Source organism: Cherax quadricarinatus, chromosome 13 (assembly GCF_038502225.1).
Source record: "Cherax quadricarinatus isolate ZL_2023a chromosome 13, ASM3850222v1, whole genome shotgun sequence".
NCBI classification, from domain to species: Eukaryota; Metazoa; Arthropoda; class Malacostraca; order Decapoda; family Parastacidae; genus Cherax; species Cherax quadricarinatus.
The window spans coordinates 44,923,988-44,944,961 of NC_091304.1; the positions used below are offsets into that span (position 1 = coordinate 44,923,988).

The following is a 20,974-nucleotide window of genomic DNA, read 5'->3' on the forward strand; positions in this document are numbered from 1 at the left end:
TATGCGGGGCAACGTCGTACGTGTCGGCTGTGTGGGTCGTATGACCATATAGCGGTGCAGTGTGGTAAGCATCGTGGGAATCTCCAACTATCGCAACAGCAACAATCGGAAGAGGTCGAGGAAGGTGAGGGACGAGAACAGTCTTATGCTAACCTGTCTCGACAATGGTCATCTTGGAGTGATGAGGTAGAAAAAGCACAGGAGAAAGCTTTGGAGGATGCAATACAGCGAGGAGAATCACCGTCATTGGACATAAAGTATTTGAAGAGACTCTGCCCACTATGGGGGAAGAGGATGTAGTGGCGTCTTTAGTGAAGGCACTGGATGTTTTGTTAGACTAGTCGATCGTCAACCGTGTGGAGGATCCAGGTGCAATTTTGGGATCGGTTGAGCATCATGGTGAGGCGACAGATGGAAGCATTGAGTCTAGTGTGTCGCATGGTATGATGGTGAATGTAGCAGAAGTGGAGGTGCATCACGATAGTACTAAAGAAATCCCAATGCAGGTGGAGGGTAGGACGCGAAAGCGAACTGCGACCCCATCGGACTCAGACAACGTGCTTACTCCTGCCCAAAGGCCAGGGAAAAAGTCTTGGGTGGATGTACAGAGGAAAGGGAACAGTGAATCCACGAAACAAGAGTTTATCAAGGTGGTTCCCATAAAAGGGGGGAGGGATAGAGGTGTTGTAAAATGTATAAGTGAAAAGTCTATACCTAGAACGAAAGGAAAATCCCATTAATTGACTTTAAGGTTTTGACAATAAATATTAACGGTTTGAGATCTGAGCGGAAGCGAAAGTGGCTTAATGAATTTTTGGTGCGTCTAGATGTGGATGTGGTATTTCTCCAAGAACACAATTACAGAATTGGATATGAGTTAGAAATGGATGGTTACGATGTGTATATGGAATATGCGACGAGGTTAAAAGGGGGCGTCGCCATTCTGGTAAAGGAAAATAGCCCGTTTGTAGTACGGCATAGTGAAAGGGAGGAGGGGAGAGTGATTAGGGTGGATGGTTTATGGGGTAGAGTACACATAAGTTTTGTATGTGTATATGGGCCGGCCGAGGGAGATGTACGACTTAAAACTCATTTTGTACAAGATGTATTAGTATATTATCTACGTAGTTTACCAAATGTAGCAATAATAGGGGGCGACTGGAATTGTGTAATACGACGAAAAGATGTGGAGCCTCGAGGAGCGGGTTGTTGCTTGGGGTTCCTGGGTGATTTATTGACGAGTGTGGGTTTAATAGATGTGTGGGGGGGGGGTGACATGGTGGAGCATACTTTCATTAGACGAGATTATGCGGTGAGATTGGATAGAATGTACGTGTCTTGTGCGGTTACAGTGCGGAGAGTGAATGTGATAAATGTGTTTTTTTCGGATCATAGAGGAGTTGTAATGGATGTAGATATTGAGGGTGTACCTAGGAGGGGTCCATCATTTTGGAAATTGAATGTAAAGTTATTGAAGAGAGAGGAAAGTCGTTTGTCTTTTGGGCATATGTGGGAACGCCTAGTGGTTGAAGCACCTGGAGATGTGGCTTTGGTTAATTGGTGGGAAATGATAGCCAAAAAGCGAATTAAGGAATATTATATTAGTCAAGGGGTGAGAAATAATCAGTTACAGTATGGTTTCCAACGATATTTAGAGGGGCAGTTGCACGACTGCTATGTACAAGCGAATGCTAATTATCCTGTTATAGAAATTGAAAGAATTAAGGAACAACTAAGAAATTTACAAAACGAAAGGTTTGATGGGGAAAGGCTTAAAGGTGGAATCGAAGAGGTTTTGTGGGGAGATCGGCCGTCGGCGTGTGTTGAGGAATCAACACAGACGTCGCAAGGCAATGGAGTTAATGGGGTTGAATGTTCAGATAGGTATGCAGGGGTATAGAGTGAATCAGGAGTTGACGACGACGGAGGGTATGAGTGGGTATATTGATGCTTGGGTTAAATTGAAAACGCAAAGTGTTGGAATAAGTGAAATTGCATTGCAGTCAATCGGTAGGTTTGTGCAGTGTGAGCTGATGGAGCACGATCGTTTGATGTTGGGAGGGCCGATAACGGAGTGTGAGACTTGGGAAGCTTTATCTGGGGCGCAATTAGGTAAGGCGCCAGGAATTGATGGGTTGCCCAGCGACTTTTATCTTCAAAATTGGAACTTTTTAAAGGGGTTTTTGGTACGTTTATTCAATATAATGAAGCGGGATGGGGTTTTAGGGGAACAACAAAGGTTGGCTGTGGTCATCCTAGTTCCTAAAGGTGAGCCATTAACGGTTAAAGATTATCGTGCAATCTCGTTATTATGTGGGGACTATAAAATTTTTGGAAGGATCTTGGCTAACAGAATAAAAGTCCTGGGCAAAGTGATTGACAAGGGACAATATGGGGTGCCGGGCAGGTCTATGTATGAAGGTCACGGTATGATTAGAAGTTTTAGTGAAGAAAGAGTAAGATTGGGAGGGGGGGTATTGGATATAGATTGGGAGGTGGCATATGATAGTGTGGAACGGGAGACGTTAGGGAAGATCATGAGATGGCAGGGGTTTGGGGCGGAAATTATATCATGGGCCAAATTAATGTATCAGGAGGCAACCTTGCGTGTGCAGGTGAATGGGAGGTTGGGAGATCGAATTCAGATGGGAAGGGGTTTGCGTCAAGGTTGTCCCCTTTCACAAATTTTTTTTGCTTGTTTTCAAGATCCCTTTTATAGAGGGATAAGGGTTTTATTGGAAGCAAAGGGGATGGGTAATGTAAGGGGTGGGGGAGCGGGCATTGTTGGATATGTCGACGATACAACGATTTTGGTGAGAGAAAACATGGATTTGCTTCGGGTAGAAAAGTTAGTGAAAGTTTTTGAAAAGGCTTCTGGCATGACGATTAATACGGGGAAAACAAAGTATATGAATCTTGGAAAAGGGTCACGTGAGGAAGGAATGGTTGCTGAAAGGTGGGAAAGGGTGGACCAAATAAAGATACGTGGGATCGTTTATGTAAGTAATATCAAGTTAGCACAACAAATAAATTCCGTGCGTATCATTGATAGTGTTGTGAAGCGCCTCAGTGGTTTAAGAGCTGCTAATTTAAGTTTGCAACAAAGGGTGATTACAACGAATGTGCTATTATATAGTAAACTATGGCATGTTACAGTAATATTTCCGATACTTCGTTGTGAGTTAAAAAGGTTACAAAAAAGTGTTTTTAGATTCATTTGGGGAACAGGGAGCGAATGGTTAAGTAGAGCGGTTGTCACACTCCCGGTTGGCCGTGGAGGGCTGGGTCTTATAGATGTCGAAAAGAGGATAATAAGTATGTATTTAAAACGTAGTTATAAGCGGGACGGGGGGGGGGGCGAAAGAAGACGGACTTCATAGGATACATCAGGATATGCGACGGTGGGGGGGGGGGTAGGGAGTTCATGATAGGTGAGGCAATGTTACGGGTCTTCATAAACGTGAGGGATCCTTCACATATTAAATTGAGAAATCTTGATAGGGTAGATGGTAAGGCTGTGGTAGCGGCGGTAGAAGTAGTTTATCCGATGTATGATTGGCGTAATATTTGGTGGCGTTTAAACAAATTACGTTTAAAACCTAAAGTCAGAGAAGTTATGTATAGATTTTTACATGGAATCTTGCCATCAGGAATGGTTTTATTCTATAAGAGAATACGAGAGGATGGGGAATGCAAGGATTGTGGAGTATTGGCGACTATTTATCATACGGTGTATTTTTGCGATTGTATTGAACTCATAAGGGTTTGGATGGGTAAGGTTTTAAGGTTAGTGGGGGGGAGGGGGTTTGCAGGTCTTGAGGGTTTTAAGTTTAGATATAACTGGGGTGAATAAAAGGGTTAAGAATGCGATTGGGTATATGATTAGGTTAAGAATGCGATTGGGTATATGATTACGGATTATATATATATGATGTGGGCTATGAGGGAGGCGGACGTGCGTGCAAGAATTAATGCGTTGGCAGCAACTTTTTATAGGACACAGTGTAGGAATAAAGGGGTGTATGGAGAGAGATGGGAGAGAGATTTTAGTGAGGATTATAGAAATTTCACATTAAGGGATTTATGGGATTTGCAAAGTGGGTAAGGGGATACAACGGGCTATTTTCCTAGAATGGGGAGTGAGCATGGAGAGTTGTTTTTATGGATGTATAATTGAGTTTTGATATCTAGGGGCAATAGGGTTATTGCCCCGAGGGTTTCAGGTACTACACAGTTATCATTTGGAAATGTGTTGCACTACGATTGCATATTATTATTTTTCATGTATAAATCATTTCAAGGACTTCATGATGAAATTTTTCAATGAGATTCAAATATGTTATAGGTGTCTTTAATGATTTTGATTCAATTGTAAATGGTAAAAAGATCTTTATTTTCAGTTTAATTACAGAGTTTTTTCTTATGTAAAGCACAACTTAAATGGTGTAAATTAGAAAATAGGTAGGTTTGATATTTTAAGGTTGTTTTTTCCTTTTAATGTATTTATCGAAGGAGGCAATATGTTGAATATTGCTAAGATTTGTTAACGGAAAATTTTCTGTACTCTTGGAGTTAATACAGGTGAATGTATTATTCTTGGTTGAATGGAAGTATTATTATAATTGAAGGTGGATGTGAATGTGTTAAATATGTCAGTATGTTTTATATTAAAATTCCTTTGTTTAGCACATGTAGGAGAACTGACAGTCAGAAATATTTACCTTTGTTTAGCACATGTAGGAGAACTGACAGTCAGAAATATTTACCTTTGTTTAGCACATGTAGGAGAACTGACAGTCAGAAATATTTACCTTTGTTTAGCACATGTAGGAGAACTGACAGTCAGAAATATTTACCTTTGTTTAGCACATGTAGGAGAACTGACAGTCAGAAATATTTACCTTTGTTTAGCACATGTAGGAGAACTGACAGTCAGAAATATTTACCTTTGTTTAGCACATGTAGGAGAACTGACAGTCAGAAATATTTACCTTAGTTTAGCACATGTAGGAGAACTGACAGTCAGAAATATTTACCTTAGTTTAGCACATGTAGGAGAACTGACAGTCAGAAATATTTACCTTTGTTTAGCACATGTAGGAGAACTGACAGAAATATTTACCTTTGTTTAGCACATGTAGGAGAACTGACAGTCAGAAATATTTACCTTTGTTTAGCACATGTAGGAGAACTGACAGTCAGAAATATTTACCTTTGTTTAGCACATGTCGGAGAACTGACAGTCAGAAATATTTACCTTTGTTTAGCACATGTAGGAGAACTGACAGTCAGAAATATTTACCTTTGTTTAGCACATGTAGGAGAACTGACAGTCAGAAATATTTACCTTAGTTTAGCACATGTAGGAGAACTGACAGTCAGAAATATTTACCTTAGTTTAGCACATGTAGGAGAACTGACAGTCAGAAATATTTACCTTTGTTTAGCACATGTAGGAGAACTGACAGTCAGAAATATTTAGAATGAGAAGAGTGGGATTTCCTTTTTATTTTTTTTATTCGTTGTAAATATGTACATCAACGATTTAGAATAGTTAGTGGGTTTATGGTTTGTTACGATAATCATATTGTAGTAGGAATACTAGGCTTAGGTAGATGGTATAACTTATGATAATGGTGTAATGCTTCTTGACATTACAAGACTATTATAACAAGGTGGTTCAATGTTTTTATGGCAAGCAATTTATTGGAAAAAATTTGAACGTATTCTCAAAGAGAGGGATGTATCAACAGACCTGTGCTGATTAGTGTAGTGGTTTGCATATGAGGTTTCTAAATTTATGTAGGTCCATTCTTATTCTATATTCCTTTCTTGTGTTCAGAGCAGAAGGAATTAAAAAAAAAAAAAAATAATGAATGATAATTGTACTGTACATATATCAATTCCGAGCTAATTAAGAGATAGAATGCTTAGTTTGATGAAGAATTAGGTTGCATTTTTACTATTGTTAATTTATACACATGTATCTAGTTTAGGACAGTTTAAGCTTCGGCATCAGATATAGTATTGGTTATAGTTGTTATAATGTTAACAATGTAATGGTAATAGGTATTGTTTCAATATCCGATGTCAGGATTTTCATTTGTTTGAATTTTCTTGTGCCTCATGTTTATGTATGGTTTTAAATAAAATATATAAAAAAAGTACATGGACAAGACAAGCTATTAATAATTCTGTTGTTAACTTGTCTACTAAACAACTGAATGAAAACACTAAATGCGCACTAGGTTTTGGATCGAGTTTCTCATCTAATGATACTATGTTGAGATAGCCAGTGCATTTTGTAATTTAGAGAAAATGTCCTATACCTCACAAGATGAGATTGACCTATATAAGGGAATAGTTTATGGCGCCTTATTAAAACCAGATATGCCTAATTAATCTTTAATATCCACTAAAGTTTTCACGGTATTGTTTCAAAAGCTGTTAAATCTGATTAAATTTTCATTTTGAGAAAGAATGACTATAATGGTAAAATGGAAGATTTAACAGCGACTCTGATACTTATCTACTGTTGAAAAAGAACCATCTTGACCAGGTTACTCGTTCTTTCAGCAGTAAACTGAAAGAGGTTCTGGAAGGGGATGATAATGAATCAATTTTCTCCCAAAAATGCATCTCTTCCCTATTTATATGGGATGATTAATACAAAGCTGGAAACCCTGTAAGACAACTCGTAAGTTCTGTAGCTACGTTCCGCAACCTCAATTGTGGGTACAGTTTTTTCGTATGTTGAAAATAATGTTGATCTCATAGATAAACTTGTAGATTTTATTGTCTAATGACTGCAAGCTCATTTTGATGTTACTTCGTTGTTTAAAAACTGCCACTAGATCACCTGTTGGATTTCCATGCAGGAGACCTTCCAAAATATGAGCTTCCTTTAAACACTTATCAGATTATTGATTTGATTAAACTGTACGTTTTGGGTTGTAAATTTGTGTTTAATGAGAAATTCACTGAAACTACAGTATCACTGAAGCTTCAAAATAAATGAAACTAAAGCAGCTCCAATATCACCGAAGCTACAGTATCACTGAAGCTACAGCATCACTGAAGAAGTTACAGCACTGAAACTCCGGCATCACTGAAGCTACATCACTGAGGCTACATCACTGAGGCTACAACATCACTGAAGCTACAACGTCACTGAAGCTACATCACTGAAGCTACAACATCACTGAGGCTACAACATCAATGAGGCTACAACATCACTGAAGCTACAACATCACTGAAGCTACATCACTGAAGCTACAACATCACTGAAGCTACAGTAACACTGAAGCTACAGCATCACTGAAAAAGTTACAGCACTGAAACTCCGGCATCACTGAGGCTACAACATCACTGAGGCTACAACATCACTGAGGCTACAACATCACTGAGGCTACAACATCACTGAGGCTACAACATCACTGAGGCTACAACATCACTGAGGCTACATCACTGAAGCTACAACATCACTGAAGCTACAACATCACTGAGGCTACAACATCAATGAGGCTACATCACTGAAGCCACATCACTGAAGCTACAATATCACTGAGGCTACATCACTGAAGCTACAACATCACTGAAGCTACAACATCACTGAAGCTACAACATCACTGAAGTTACAATATCACTGAGGCTACAACATCACTGAGGCTACAACATCACTGAAGCTACACCACCACTTAGGCTACAACATCACTGAGGCTACATCACTGAAGCTACAACATCACTGAGGCTACAACATCACTGAAGCTACATCACTGAGGCTACATCATCACTGAAGCTACATCACTGATGCTACAACATCACTGAGGCTACAACATCACTGAGGCTACAACATCACTGAAGCTACATCACTGAGGCTACATCACTGAGGCTACAACATCACTGAGGCTACAACATCACTGAGGCTACAACATCACTGAGGCTACAACATCACTGAGGCTACAACATCACTGAGACTACTACATCACTGAAGCTACAACGTCACTGAAGCTACAACATCACTGAAGCTACAACATCACTGAGGCTACAACATCACTGAGGCTACAACATCACTGAAGCTACAACATCACTGAAGCTACAACATCACTGAAGCTACAACATCACTGAGGCTACAACATCACTGAGGCTACAACATCACTGAGGCTACAACATCACTGAGGCTACAACATCACTGAGGCTACAACATCACTGAAGCTACAACATCACTGAGGCTACAACATCACTGAAGCTACAACATCACTGAGGCTACAACATCACTGAGGCTACAACATCACTGAGGCTACAACATCACTGAAGCTACAACCTCACTGAGGCTACAACATCACTGAAGCTACAACATCACTGAGGCTACAACATCACTGAGGCTACAACATCACTGAGGCTACAACATCACTGAGGCTACAACATCACTGAAGCTACATCACTGAAGCTACATCACTGAGGCTACAACATCACTGAGGCTACAACATCACTGAGACTACTACATCACTGAAGCTACAACGTCACTGAAGCTACAACATCACTGAGGCTACAACATCACTGAAGCTACATCACTGAGGCTACAACATCACTGAGGCTACAACATCACTGAGGCTACAACATCACTGAAGCTACAACATCACTGAGGCTACAACATCACTGAAGCTACAACATCACTGAGGCTACAACATCACTGAAGCTACAACATCACTGAGGCTACAACATCACTGAAGCTACAACATCACTGAGGCTACAACATCACTGAAGCTACAACATCACTGAGGCTACAACATCACTGAAGCTACAACGTCACTGAAGCTACAACGTCACTGAAGCTACAACATCACTGAGGCTACAACATTACTGAGGCTGCATCAATGAGGCTACATCACTGAGGCTATAACATCACTGAAGCTACAACACTGAGGCTACAGCATCACTGAAGCTACAGCATCACTGAGGCTACAGCATCACTGAGGCTACAACATCACTGAGGCTACAACATCACTGAGGCTACAACATCACTGAGGCTACATCATCACTGAGGCTACATCATCACTGAGGCTACAGCATCACTGAGGCTACCTAAAGCAAGATAGTCGCGTGGAAATATAATGAGGATCTGTAATAGGTGAAATATTCGTTAAATGAGAGAGATTTGTTCAAATGAAAACGTTAAGATCTTGATCGTTACTGAAGATCTCTTGTGATGTTTATGACTTTGATGCTGAACATGTGTTTGTGACGCTGAACATGTGTTATGCTGAAGGTGTTTGTGACGCTGAAGACGTTTGTTTCTCTGAGGCTGAAGATATACAGGGAGTTCCCTAACATCAGTTTCTCTGTATATTTAATCTATAAATAATTCGAACTGCTATCCCTCCCTTCCCCCTTACTCTCCCGCTCTTTCTCCATCCTGTTGGAAAACAAAAACTTTGACTATGAGTGTGGCTCATTTACATCCCCCCAAAAATAAAACAATAGTATTTAACATATAGTTTATTAAAGTAATCTTGGATTGTTGTGAAGTAGAAGTTATATTTACTTCGTAATAGTGATAGTTATCTTGTGATCTCTTGAAGTTAATGCCATGATAACCTCGTCTTTCTGACTAGTTATTGGTGTTCTGTTACCATCTGCTCCGTCCGCGTGGTTTAATTCACTCAGTTTCCTGGTGACCCTGACGACGTGACTCTGCCGGGGCTACGGGAATGATAACGGCATATCTGAGCGGGAAGAAAGAGTGACGGTCAGTGAAGAGGTGTGGGGATTCGACAAGCGTGACGAATGACGTCCCACAAGGCTGACACTGGGACCGGCACTGTATTTAATGTTCTAGGTAGGAGTTGGCGGCGAGGCGAATTAATTCAGCTGGCAGAAGACCCACAGAGCCAAATCTCTCTTCTCAACGACGTGGAAGTTGGTGTCACTGTCGATAGCCAGCCTGCCGAAGCCCACGCCCGGCTGGGTGTAGAGCCAAGGCAGCTCTTTGATCAGTGAGCCGTCGACCCATGCCCACGCTCCTCCCCATCCCTCAGTGGAGCCTCCCACGTAGGCCCAGCCTGACGGTGAACCACCTGCAAGCGTGAAGCAATATAAATCATTAGTGATGTTTAGGACAGCAATAATAAATAGATCATGCACAGCTACAAAAGTCCGAGGATGACAAGGTATACTAACTGTTCAGATCACCTCTGCTGTCAGTGTGTCTGTGTAGTTGCAGGAGTGGAGTCACAGATCCTGACTGTGTGTTAGTTACCATTTTGTCCTGTGTGTGAGTGAGTGAGTGTGTGTGTGTGTGTGTGTGTGTGTGTGTGTGTGTGTGTGTGTGTGTGTGTGTGTGTGTGTGTGTGTGTGTGTGCGCGCGTGTACGCTCCTGAAGCTGTAACTGGAGGAAACCTCCACAACCTCGTCTAAATCATCCATTTTTGAAACAAACTAATATACTGTTTAATGTCTGTATGGTTCGTCTGTGTTTTTAACTTGTGTGCCACCTTGTCCCTGGTCCTCTCCTCTTGAACAGCCTGTCACTCTTTACTCTGCCGATATCTCAGGATTTTATATATCCTTATCATACTTCTACTTCCTAGCATCGTTAAGTTAAGTTTTTTAAGTCTCTCTCTCTGGGTATCGCATTGCTTGTTGCAAACCTCTCTGCTACTCGTATAGTTTTTTTCACATGATTAATCATATTTCAGTTCCTTGGTGGTGCAGCGTACGCCATGATGAGCCTTGTACAGTGTCATAAGAGATTCTTTGCCAAGGTTCGTCAATGGTATTCTGAGATTTCCACCCTCGCATATACTGCCGAGGTTATCGTATTTATATGTTTCTCTAATGACATATTTCTTTCGTATTTGACTCCAAAAATCCGCTCTTTATTATTCGTCGATCCTTATTACCTAGCATTTACTCGGGTTGAATTCCAAGAGCCATTTTTTTTTTTTAACCAGTATTATAATCTTCCTGGATCACCCTGGAGTTTATTTGTGATCCATCATTGTTTTTCTTATGAGGTTCTCATCATCATAAACATGTACACACACGATTCACTCCCTTCAGTTAGATAGTTCACAAACATCAGAGAGAGTAAGGGCCACAGTACTGAACCTTATGGGACTCCCAACCTTATGGTGCCCCCCCAGTCGTTGCCCCGGACCATTCTAATTTTTCCTCTCTGACTGTTTCTGTGTGTGTGCCTTTCCTGATCTACCTGCGCACTCTCCTTTACTCCTGCCTGTTTAACCTTTCGTGTCTATATGACCCTTGTGAGTTTAGCGTTTATAATAATTTATTAACCTTTCATGAGATGCTTTATCAAACACTTTCCTGCAGTCAGACATACAATCCACCTAACTCTCCCATTCTTGTTTTATCTCCGTAACTAACACAGACTCATAAATGTGTTAGACGTGAATGAGTTGCCTTCTTGCTGGTTTCCTTTGATTTAAAATCCAGGCCCGGTGGCCTGGTGGCTAAAGCTCCCGCTTCACACACGGAGGGCCCGGGTTCGATTCCCGGCGGGTGGAAACATTTCGACACGTTTCCTTACACCTGTTGTCCTGTTCACCTAGCAGCAAATAGGTGCCTGGGTGTTAGTCGACTGGTGTGGGTCGCATCCTGGGGGACAAGATTAAGGACCCCAATGGAAATAAGTTAGACAGTCCTCGATGACGCACTGACTTTCTTGGGTTATCCTGGGTGGCTAACCCTCCGGGGTTAAAAATCCGAACGAAATCTTATCTTATCTTATCTTATCTTCTTGCAATGTTCTCCATATTTTTTGGTAATATTCATACCATTGATATTGGTCTGCAGTTCAGAAAGTCCTGTGTCTTTTTTAAATATGAGTATTATGCCACATTAAACTTTTTTTCTCTCTCTAATAAAAGCTATTTGTAGTTCTTGGGATATTTTTATTGTATAGACATTTATATAGATATGAGCTCCACGCAACTGATAGTTTGATGCTCTACTAACATGCAATAGTAAGCAGTCTCTTAATATTATTCTGTATTACTCACTGTTTATTATGTAAAACTATTACTGTTTCTTGTAGAACATTCTCACTGTTTCCTGTGTAAAATTCAATGTTAATTATATAACACTAATACTGTTTCCTGTATAACGTTATTATGTCTAAATGTTGAAGATTTATTTCGTATTTGTATTAAATACTCAATTTACCTTCATTATAATATGGTAATTATCTTACACGCTTCCCATCGTCAATTTTTCAACACTCCCTGTAACTCGTAAATTTTAATTTTATTAGGTTAGTTTGAGTGGAGACTTGCTCCTCCGTGCAATAATCACGAGAAACACTTCTCTTCCAGGATTTGTCAAGCTAATTAAGGTGTATAATCTTTAGTACAAGTATTTATAGGTGTGTAGTGCTAGGGGTCAGCAGGTGGGCCATGTTACTCACCCAGGTACATAGAATTGACATAGTTCTTGAAGGCTTCCATGTTGTGAGGAACCACTATATCGCCGCTCACTTGACGGCTGCCAAGCTGCGAGCCCAGGAGGCTCTGCACGTGACTGTGACAGCGAGAACGAGTGGACTCCCATGGGGTTCTCTCCTTCAGTAGCGTGAGGCAGTGCGGCGGAACGTAGTCGAAGGGCGGCGGGCAGCCTGCAGAGGGAAACTTGGGGTCAGAGTGCTGCTGAGACACACGCAGACTAAGCAAATAGGTCATGAACAATAACTCATAATGTGGCTGAGCAAGTTTACAACTATCTCATAGAATAAAGAGATGAAAGCTAAATGTTGTGGTCCATTTGGGAATTGTATCAAGTTTTATATGACAATGGAGTTGGACCGTATTATATATATGTCGTGCCGAATAAGTAAAACTTGCAATTTTGGCTTAAATAGCAACGCACTTCTTGCCGAATAGGGCAAGCGACAATTTATGTATGCAATTATTTCGCAAAAATCATTCTGAAACTAATGAAAAAAAATATGCTTCATAGTGTTTGTTCATTATTAAATTTTTGTAAATTTATCTAAAATATATTTAGCTGGATTAGGATAAATCAAATTGTACTTGTTATAATAAGGTTAGTTAAGTTTTCTAAGGTTCTTTTGGCAGTGATTAGTATTTACATCTGTTCTAACTGCACGTCTTCTACAGCGATTGTTATTTACACCTGTTCTTAAAGATAAGGATTAATGTTTATACCTTTTCTGTTTGTTAACACTTGCCTCTGTGTATTAGAATTGACACCTGTTCTAGTGATTAGTATTCATATCCGTTCTTCAAGGCAGTGATTATTATTCACCTGTTCAAAATTACGTTACGTAAATTGCTCTTATCTTAGTGAAGGAAAATGACCTTTTGAGCATAACGTATTCAGTGTTAATTGGTCAGTGTCGGCAAGTGTTAAGTGGTCAGTGTCAGCAATCATACACTAACAAGTGTCCTCCAGTGGCTTCACTTATACTGACGTTTATTTCATTACACTGCTTCACTTGCAGTTATAGTCGTCTCTTACACTGACAGTTGTACTTACATTGACACCTCACTTACACTGACAGTCGTCTCTTACACTGATGGTTGTACTAACAGTTTCAGTGGTATGAAGCCTGGTCAGGATGGTACCACTCAGTGATGACGCCAGGTACCCTACAGAACAGGCAGAGGAAGACTGCTGGTACAAGCAGTCTGACTACAGAACAGGCAGCAGCTTAACAGGTCCCAGGTCTGAGACCAGCTCCTACTACTCAACTAGGCTACCTAGACACAGGGGAGAGACCATCAGTATGTCTAGCAGCAGCTCTGTACTAGACGTGACTGTGGTGCCCAGGAAAGTCAACAGGCAAGGCTGCTTCCTATGTGGCAAGAAAGGTCACAGGGAGGAGGAGTGTTGGTTCAGGCCAGATGCCAACAGTGCTAGTGCCACTCACCCAGGACACTAATGCTCCTACCACAGAATGATAGGTCACAGCACCACCTCCTGTAGGGCCAGGCGTAGGTACTATCAGTATAATAATTGATATCGTACTCCTCTTGCCCAGTCTGATTAATCTTACACGCTAAGCTCAATGTCTCAGTCCTGTCTTCCACTATGGTTAATCGTCCAGACTGGTATCTTCCAGAACACTTTCAAAGGGAAATGTACACGAAAGTGTCCATTTACGTTCACTGTATACTTATCGTTCTACGGACCTTTTTCACTCCAGTATTTGAAGTCGTGAAGGTCCCAGGACCGAAATGTTTTGAATAAAGTTGCGCTAAGTAAATACACAAACTTTACATTTCGCTCAGGTTATAAGTAGTCGCGTGACCTTTTACTACGAACTTGCGCACTCACGAAACCATAAACCTGATGAAAACCACTTTTAAACCCACACGAAACTACTGGGAATAAACCTAGATTGCTTGAGCCTCATGAAACCTAGACTTATTAATGTGTGTCAAAAGTAGATTTGGTACTGTGGCCTCAGACACCTTCGTTGCATGATTAAACAAACAAGGTATCCTCAGGTACCTAATTACCGGTTCACCTAAACTTTAATCTTAACAAAGTATAATTTTCATTCTGAACGATATCATGACCTCGAGTGTTTATATCAAGCCATGTAGTGTTTATATCATGCCCTGAAATGTTTATATCATGCTCTGGAGTCTGTTTCACTTAACGCATAAAGCAGTTACTAGGTCCCTATTTTAAAGTTATGTTGTCACGCCCACCACCAGCCTGTGTCCGCCCTACCTACCGAAAACTCACTACGCCTCTACATTTCATACAAGCGTAATGTAAGAGGAATCGACAAGACGCAAGACTCTCTCCTCCAACACAACGCTACAACTTGTGCAACTATGCTCACGAGACGGAACCACTAATACAACCATGGCCAGTACTGTAAGACCACCTGGAAGATCCTGGAGGGACTGGTCCCTAATCTGCACACAGAAATCACTCTCTAGGAAAGCAAAAGACTTGGCAGGTGATGCAACATAAGTTCAGTGAAAAGTAATGGTATCTTAAGTATACTAAGAGAAAACACAATAAGTGTCCGGGGTCCAAGACTGTTCAACAGCCTGCCACCAGCTATAAGTGGAATTACCAATAGACCCCTGGTTGTTTTCAAGAGGGAGCTGGACAGATACCTAAAGTCAGTGCCGGATCACCCGGGCTGTGGTCCGTACGTGAGGCTACGTGCGGCCAGTAGTAACAACCTAGTTGATTAGGCCCTGATCTACCGGAAAGCTTGGTCGTGGACCGTGTCGCAGGGGCGTTGATCCCCGGAATACCTTCCAGGTAGACTCAGTGTAAAAATTAATACTTTTTACCTGAACATAAATGAAAAAATATATTTTTAAAGGTATAAGAGAAATTTTGAGAAAGGCCTTAACTTTAAATGTGTTCTTGCTAATTGACCAATTTAAACTCTTCGGCACATGTCGTGCCGAATAGGTAAAACTGGTCAATTAGTCAGAACTCATTTAAAATTAGGTCCTCTATAAAATTTTCTCTTATAATTTAAAGATACATTTTTCCCTTATGTTAATATAAAAATTAATGATTTTGTACCAAAAGAACCTTAGGAAGCTTACCTAACCTTATATAACAAGTGCAATTTAATTTGTCCTAATCCAGCTAAATACATTTTATATAAGTTTACAATAATTTGTTAATAAACAAACACAATGATATATATTTTTTTCGTTAGGTTCAGAATGATCTCTGTTAAATTATTGCATACACAAATTTTCGCATGCCTTATTCGGCAAGAAGTGCGTTGCTATTTAAATCAAAATCGCAAGTTTTACTTACTTGGCACGACATATATATATATATAAACACTGATCTCTGGCTGAAGGAGACTCGAACCTACGAACCTTAGGACAAGGTACGCAGTGCTTTACCAATCTACCCACACTGGACAATACCTTGGCGTGTAGCATGCGCTACACGTTTGATCCAAGGCAGCCAGCTTTCAGGGAGAAGGCTTACAGCTTTTCATCTCATCCCCTACATGCATCAGCCTTACTGTGTTTGTGTATATTTCGCATGCTCTCGCGAATTCCTTGCATTGCTCAAATCTCTAGTAAGGCTGATGCATGTAGGGGATGAGATGAAAAGCTGTAAGCCTTCTCCCTGAAAGCTGGCTGCCTTGGATCAAACGTGTAGCGCATGCTACACGCCAAGGTATTGTCCAGTGTGGGTAGATTGGTAAAGCACTGCGTACCTTGTCCTAAGGTTCGTAGGTTCGAGTCTCCTTCAGCCAGAGATCAGTGTTTGTGTATATTTCGCATGCTCTCGCGAATTCCTTGCATATATATATATATATATATATATATATATATATATATATATATATATATATATATATATATATATATATATATATATATATATATAATGTATATATATATAACTGTTTTAAATAACTGCTACCGAACCATTTTCTCTTTATTAAGTAATGTATATCACGACTATGGATTTATGTGAAAGTATTATATTACTCGAGACTGGTTGGCTCTAAAACATGTGCTTGTTATAAGAACATAAGACAAGAAGAACACTGCAGCAGGCCTACTGGCCTATACTAGGCATGTCCTTCTCAAACCCAAACCCACTAACAAAAATATTTACCCAAACACAAAAATATTTGGCCCAACGAGTGCAGGAAGCTCAGTAATTAAAGTAATGCAGGACTTGTTCTAAACAACAGCGGTTACTCAGCAATGTATCAGCGTCACATGATAGCTATTCTGATAAGATCTAGACACTGTGGGGGAAGTGTGAAAGATGTAGTTTCTGACATATAATCTCTCTCTTGTTTTAACCGAGCCATTTGTTTGAAATAAATTTACCCTGCAACATTTTCACCACTTCTGGAGTTTACCCTACCCGGGGAAGGGGTGAGGGAGGAAATTCCTCAAATCAGTCAAACCTATTGGGGCACCCGCGGCTCATTAGCGTCTTACATGTTTGTAAAGGCATGTGTAATGTGATGCAGCTTACCTAGGGTGTGTGTGTGTGTGGGACTGGTGGTAGTGTGGTACATCTTACCCACTGTGGATGTGGACTCGTGGTAGTGTGGTGCAGCTTACCCGGAGTGTCGGCGTCAGGTGCCGTCCTGGCTAGGTTATCATGGTCCTCCTGCTCACCCCCAGGCTGCAGTCTGCCACCATCCTGGTCGTCATGACAGCTGCACCTCCCGTGGTCAGACACGTTACCTACCTCCCACAACACATTCTCTAAGGCTGCAGTGATATGTTTATACAGGCACATATACAAATATATAAGTTTCAACCAAAGGTTGTCTTGCTGACGAGTGTTACAAGCATTCTGGAAAATGTAACTAGAGGACAGTAGATAAAACACCTAGTTAACAAAACGGCGCTTAGGATGCAATTTTCTATTCAGTCAGCAAATCCTAGTATATTAAATTTGTCAAACTGCTGTGGTCACAAATTATTAAAGAAAATTGATAGGCAGATTGCCTTTCTTTAGACTTCAGTGAAACTTTCATTTAAGTTATTTTTTTTTAATTCTTTTCTGAAAATTAAAGAATATATAAGGGAGAAAAAGCAATCTGTAACAGTGGGTGAGATTCTTTTTTACTTGAAAGGGCCGTAGTATCAGTGATGGGAGAATAAATGTATGAACATAAGAACATAAGAAAGAAGGAACACCGCAACAGGCCTACTGACCCATGCGGAGCAGGCCCATGTCCCCCCCCCCGGATTAGACCAATGACACCCCCCCCCCGGATTAGCCCAATGACCCACCCAGTATGGTCATCTCCACTCAAGGATGGAGCACTGCACCAGACCCAGCAGCATAAGCTAGTCAGGTCCAACTCACACCCACCCACACCCACTCATGTATTTATCTAACCTATTTTTAAAACTACACAACGTTTTAGCCTGAATAACTGTACTCGGGTGTTTGTTCCACTCATCCACAACTCTGTTACCAAACCAGTGCTTTCCTATATCCTTTCTGAATCTGATTTTTTCCAACTTGAAACCATTGCTGCGAGTCCTGTCTTGGCTGGAAATTTTCAGCACGCTGTTTACATCCCCTATATTTATTCCTGTTTTCCATTTATACACCTCAATCATATCCCCCCTAATTTTACGCCTTTCGAGAGTGTGCAGATTCAGGGCCCTCAGTCTATCCTCAAAGGGAAGATTTCTGATACATGGGATCATCTTTGTCATCCTCCTCTGTACGTTTTCCAGAGTATTTATATCCATTCTGTAATACGGTGACCAGAACTGAGCAGCATAGTCTAAATGAGGCCTAACCAAGGATATATAGAGTTGAAGAACAACCTGAGGACTTCTATTATTTATACTTCTAGATATGAAGCCAAGAATTCTGTTAGCTTTATTGCGAACACTAATGCACTGTTGTCTTGGTTTCAGATTACTGCTAACCAGAACTCCTAAATCCTTTTCGCAATCAGTAGTATTAAGCTCTACATTATTTAGTTTATATGTGGCATGGTTATTTACCTGTCCAACATTTAGAACTTTGCATTTGTCAATATTAAATTGCATCTGCCACTTCTCCGACCATTGCATCAGTCTATTCAAATCATCCTGGAGTGCTCTAGTGTCCTCATTAGAATGAACTGGACGGCCTATTTTGGTGTCATCAGCAAATTTGCTTATGTCGCTATTTATTCCCTCATCTATGTCGTTTATGTAAATTGTGGTATAAACCTTGGTAATAAATACCGACAAGTTGGTTTAGAAAGACACGTAAGCAAACACTATAACATATTTATTAGAAAACGTTTCGGTCCTGGGACCTTGATCACTTCTAACATACAGAGGTAGAAAGACATTATATATATAGTGCGTCACATCTCACTCTCCGCCTATATATATAATGTCTTTCTACCTCTGTATGTTAGAAGTGATCAAGGTCCCAGGACCGAAACGTTTTCTAATAAATATGTTATAGTGTTTGCTTACGTGTCTTTCTAAACCATGTAAATTGTGAACAACAACGGGCCCAACACTGACCCCTGAGGAACACCGCTTGTGACGTGCCCCCATTCTGATTTCTCCCCATTTATGCAAACTCTCTGCTGACTATTTGTCAGCCATGCCTCTACCCAGGAAAAAATTTCTCCTATTCCGTGTGCCTTAAGTTTCCTCAATAGCCTCTGATGTAGAACTCTATCGAAAGCCTTACTTAAGTCCATATACACAATATCATATTCATTACCATGATCTACCTCCTCAAACACCTTAGTGAAAAAAGTTAGTAAATTCGTAAGACAGGAACGCCCCTTTGTAAAACCGTGTTGAGATTCATTAATCCCAGTGAGGTGCCACAAGGATCAGTGTTGGTACCTACGATGTTTCTGTTACCAGCGAGGTACCACAAGTATCACCGACTATATTTCTTTATATAAAAGTTACCAGCGAGGAGTCACAGGGATCAATCAGTGTTGGCCTTGATAATGTTTCTTGTTTAAATGAATGGTTCCCTTCCCTTGAAGTGCTTGCAGGCTGGTTAAGGGCTCCCCATCCTAGGAATTAGAGCTATCCTTCCCTTGGATCAAACTTGATTATCTTTCATTTTCTTTGCACCGTACGGATTTAGTGTTCCACGTGAATATATAATAATATATTGCTTGCCAGGGAAAAAAATATGAGTAACAGATCCTGTCACCTCCAAGCTGGCCATGGATTACAGACTGATCACTACAAGCTGGCCATAAATAACCGACCCTGACTGCTCCAAGTTGGCCATAAATAACCGAGCCTGACTACTCCAAGCTGGCCATGGATAACAGACCCTCGCCATTCCAATCTGGCAACACAGGATAGGTAACTGCAGTATAAATAACGAAAAAAGGAACCGTACCGACGTTTCGGTCAAATCGGACCGAAACGGCGTCGTAAACTGCTCCTCTTCTATGTGCGAGTTATTTGTGTAACTGCAGTATCTCCTAGAATGTTAAACCTTAGCATCTCACTACCTTCTAAAGTTCTCCAACCTACTGGATAAACTCAGAAAATTGATTCTGGTAGCGGTTATATTCTTGCAATGGTTCAGTCTGCAAAGATTCAGTTCTTTCAATGATTACGTTCTTGTAACGGTTCAGCTCGTGTGAAAGTCCTAACAATATATATAAAGGTTCAGTTCTTGTATCAATTCTTGAAACGGTTCAGCTTTTGGAACAGTTCAGGTTTTGTAGCGCTCGAATCTAGAGCCGAAGTTACCTGCCTGACCTTTGAGCCCAGGCTAGGCTGTGTTTACGCGAAGCTTAAAGTCAACGCGATGTGAACTTCAGACTGGAAGGCAAGTATTTACCCAACCTATTTTTAAACTTAGTTATGCTCGGTATTGCTATCAGTTCCTCGCCCCAAAAAAATATAGGCACTAACCCTGCAGCTGCTGTGTATCTGGGGTAAGTGTGGGCTATTGTAGAAGCTATAGTCTCATGCTATATGCTTTGCCGCTGGGTCTAGTTAGATTTATTAAGGGGAGAGAAGAGAGAAAGAGAAAGGAGAAAGAGATGGAAGACTGCACTCACCTTTACGGTTGTTGTCGATTTGTGCCCTGAGAACATGAATGACTTCCTCTCTGTAGATCCGCTCCTGCTGCAGTTCATTCACCAGATGCTGGAATCCAACCCTCAGCTCGTCCTTCACGCTCTGCAATACCGTCGTCAGCTCCTGCAGGACAGTGTGTAGTCTCTCGCCCTCCCTAGATACGGCTCCAACGAGGTTCTGACCAAATGTCAACACTTGTAGAGTTATTACAAGCAGCACAAAGTTCCTCGGCCAGTTCTGGAGAGAAGCAGGAGGATGGGTGGTGTTAGTCGCTTGTTAAGCTAGCAGTGTGTGCAACTGCCAATTTGTATTACGGGAGCAGAGCTATGCTCATAGTTATCTAGCTGCTTTAATAAAATTACGCAGATTTTCTTTTAAACAACAGCTCTCACACTAGTGTGTGATTACCTAGATTGAATTATATGCTTGTAGCTACA

General features: G+C 40.9%; 2 protein-coding genes across 6 annotated transcripts in view; one reads left to right on the top strand and one right to left on the bottom strand.

The window, feature by feature from the left end:
• Nucleotides 1-20,974, top strand: part of LOC128688561 (Protein kinase, cGMP-dependent at 21D) — an 885,484-nt gene that overhangs the window by 829,225 nt on the left and 35,285 nt on the right. The gene's annotated exons all lie outside the window — the stretch shown is intronic.
• LOC128688564 (uncharacterized) overlaps nucleotides 9,486-20,974 on the bottom strand; it is a 144,635-nt gene continuing 133,146 nt past the window's right edge. For 2 of the 4 annotated variants that reach the window (XM_053776433.2, XM_053776434.2), the window contains exons 2-5: nucleotides 20,519-20,774; nucleotides 17,067-17,219; nucleotides 12,428-12,634; nucleotides 9,486-10,076 (exon numbers count right to left, since the gene is read on the bottom strand). In XM_053776433.2, the coding sequence (XP_053632408.1) occupies nucleotides 9,862-10,076; nucleotides 12,428-12,634; nucleotides 17,067-17,219; nucleotides 20,519-20,774 (831 nt within the window). In that variant the 3' untranslated portion in view covers nucleotides 9,486-9,861. The remainder of the gene's footprint in view (nucleotides 10,077-12,427; nucleotides 12,635-17,066; nucleotides 17,220-20,518; nucleotides 20,775-20,974) is intronic. The other 2 variants (XM_053776435.2, XM_053776436.2) reach the window with 1 other exon arrangement.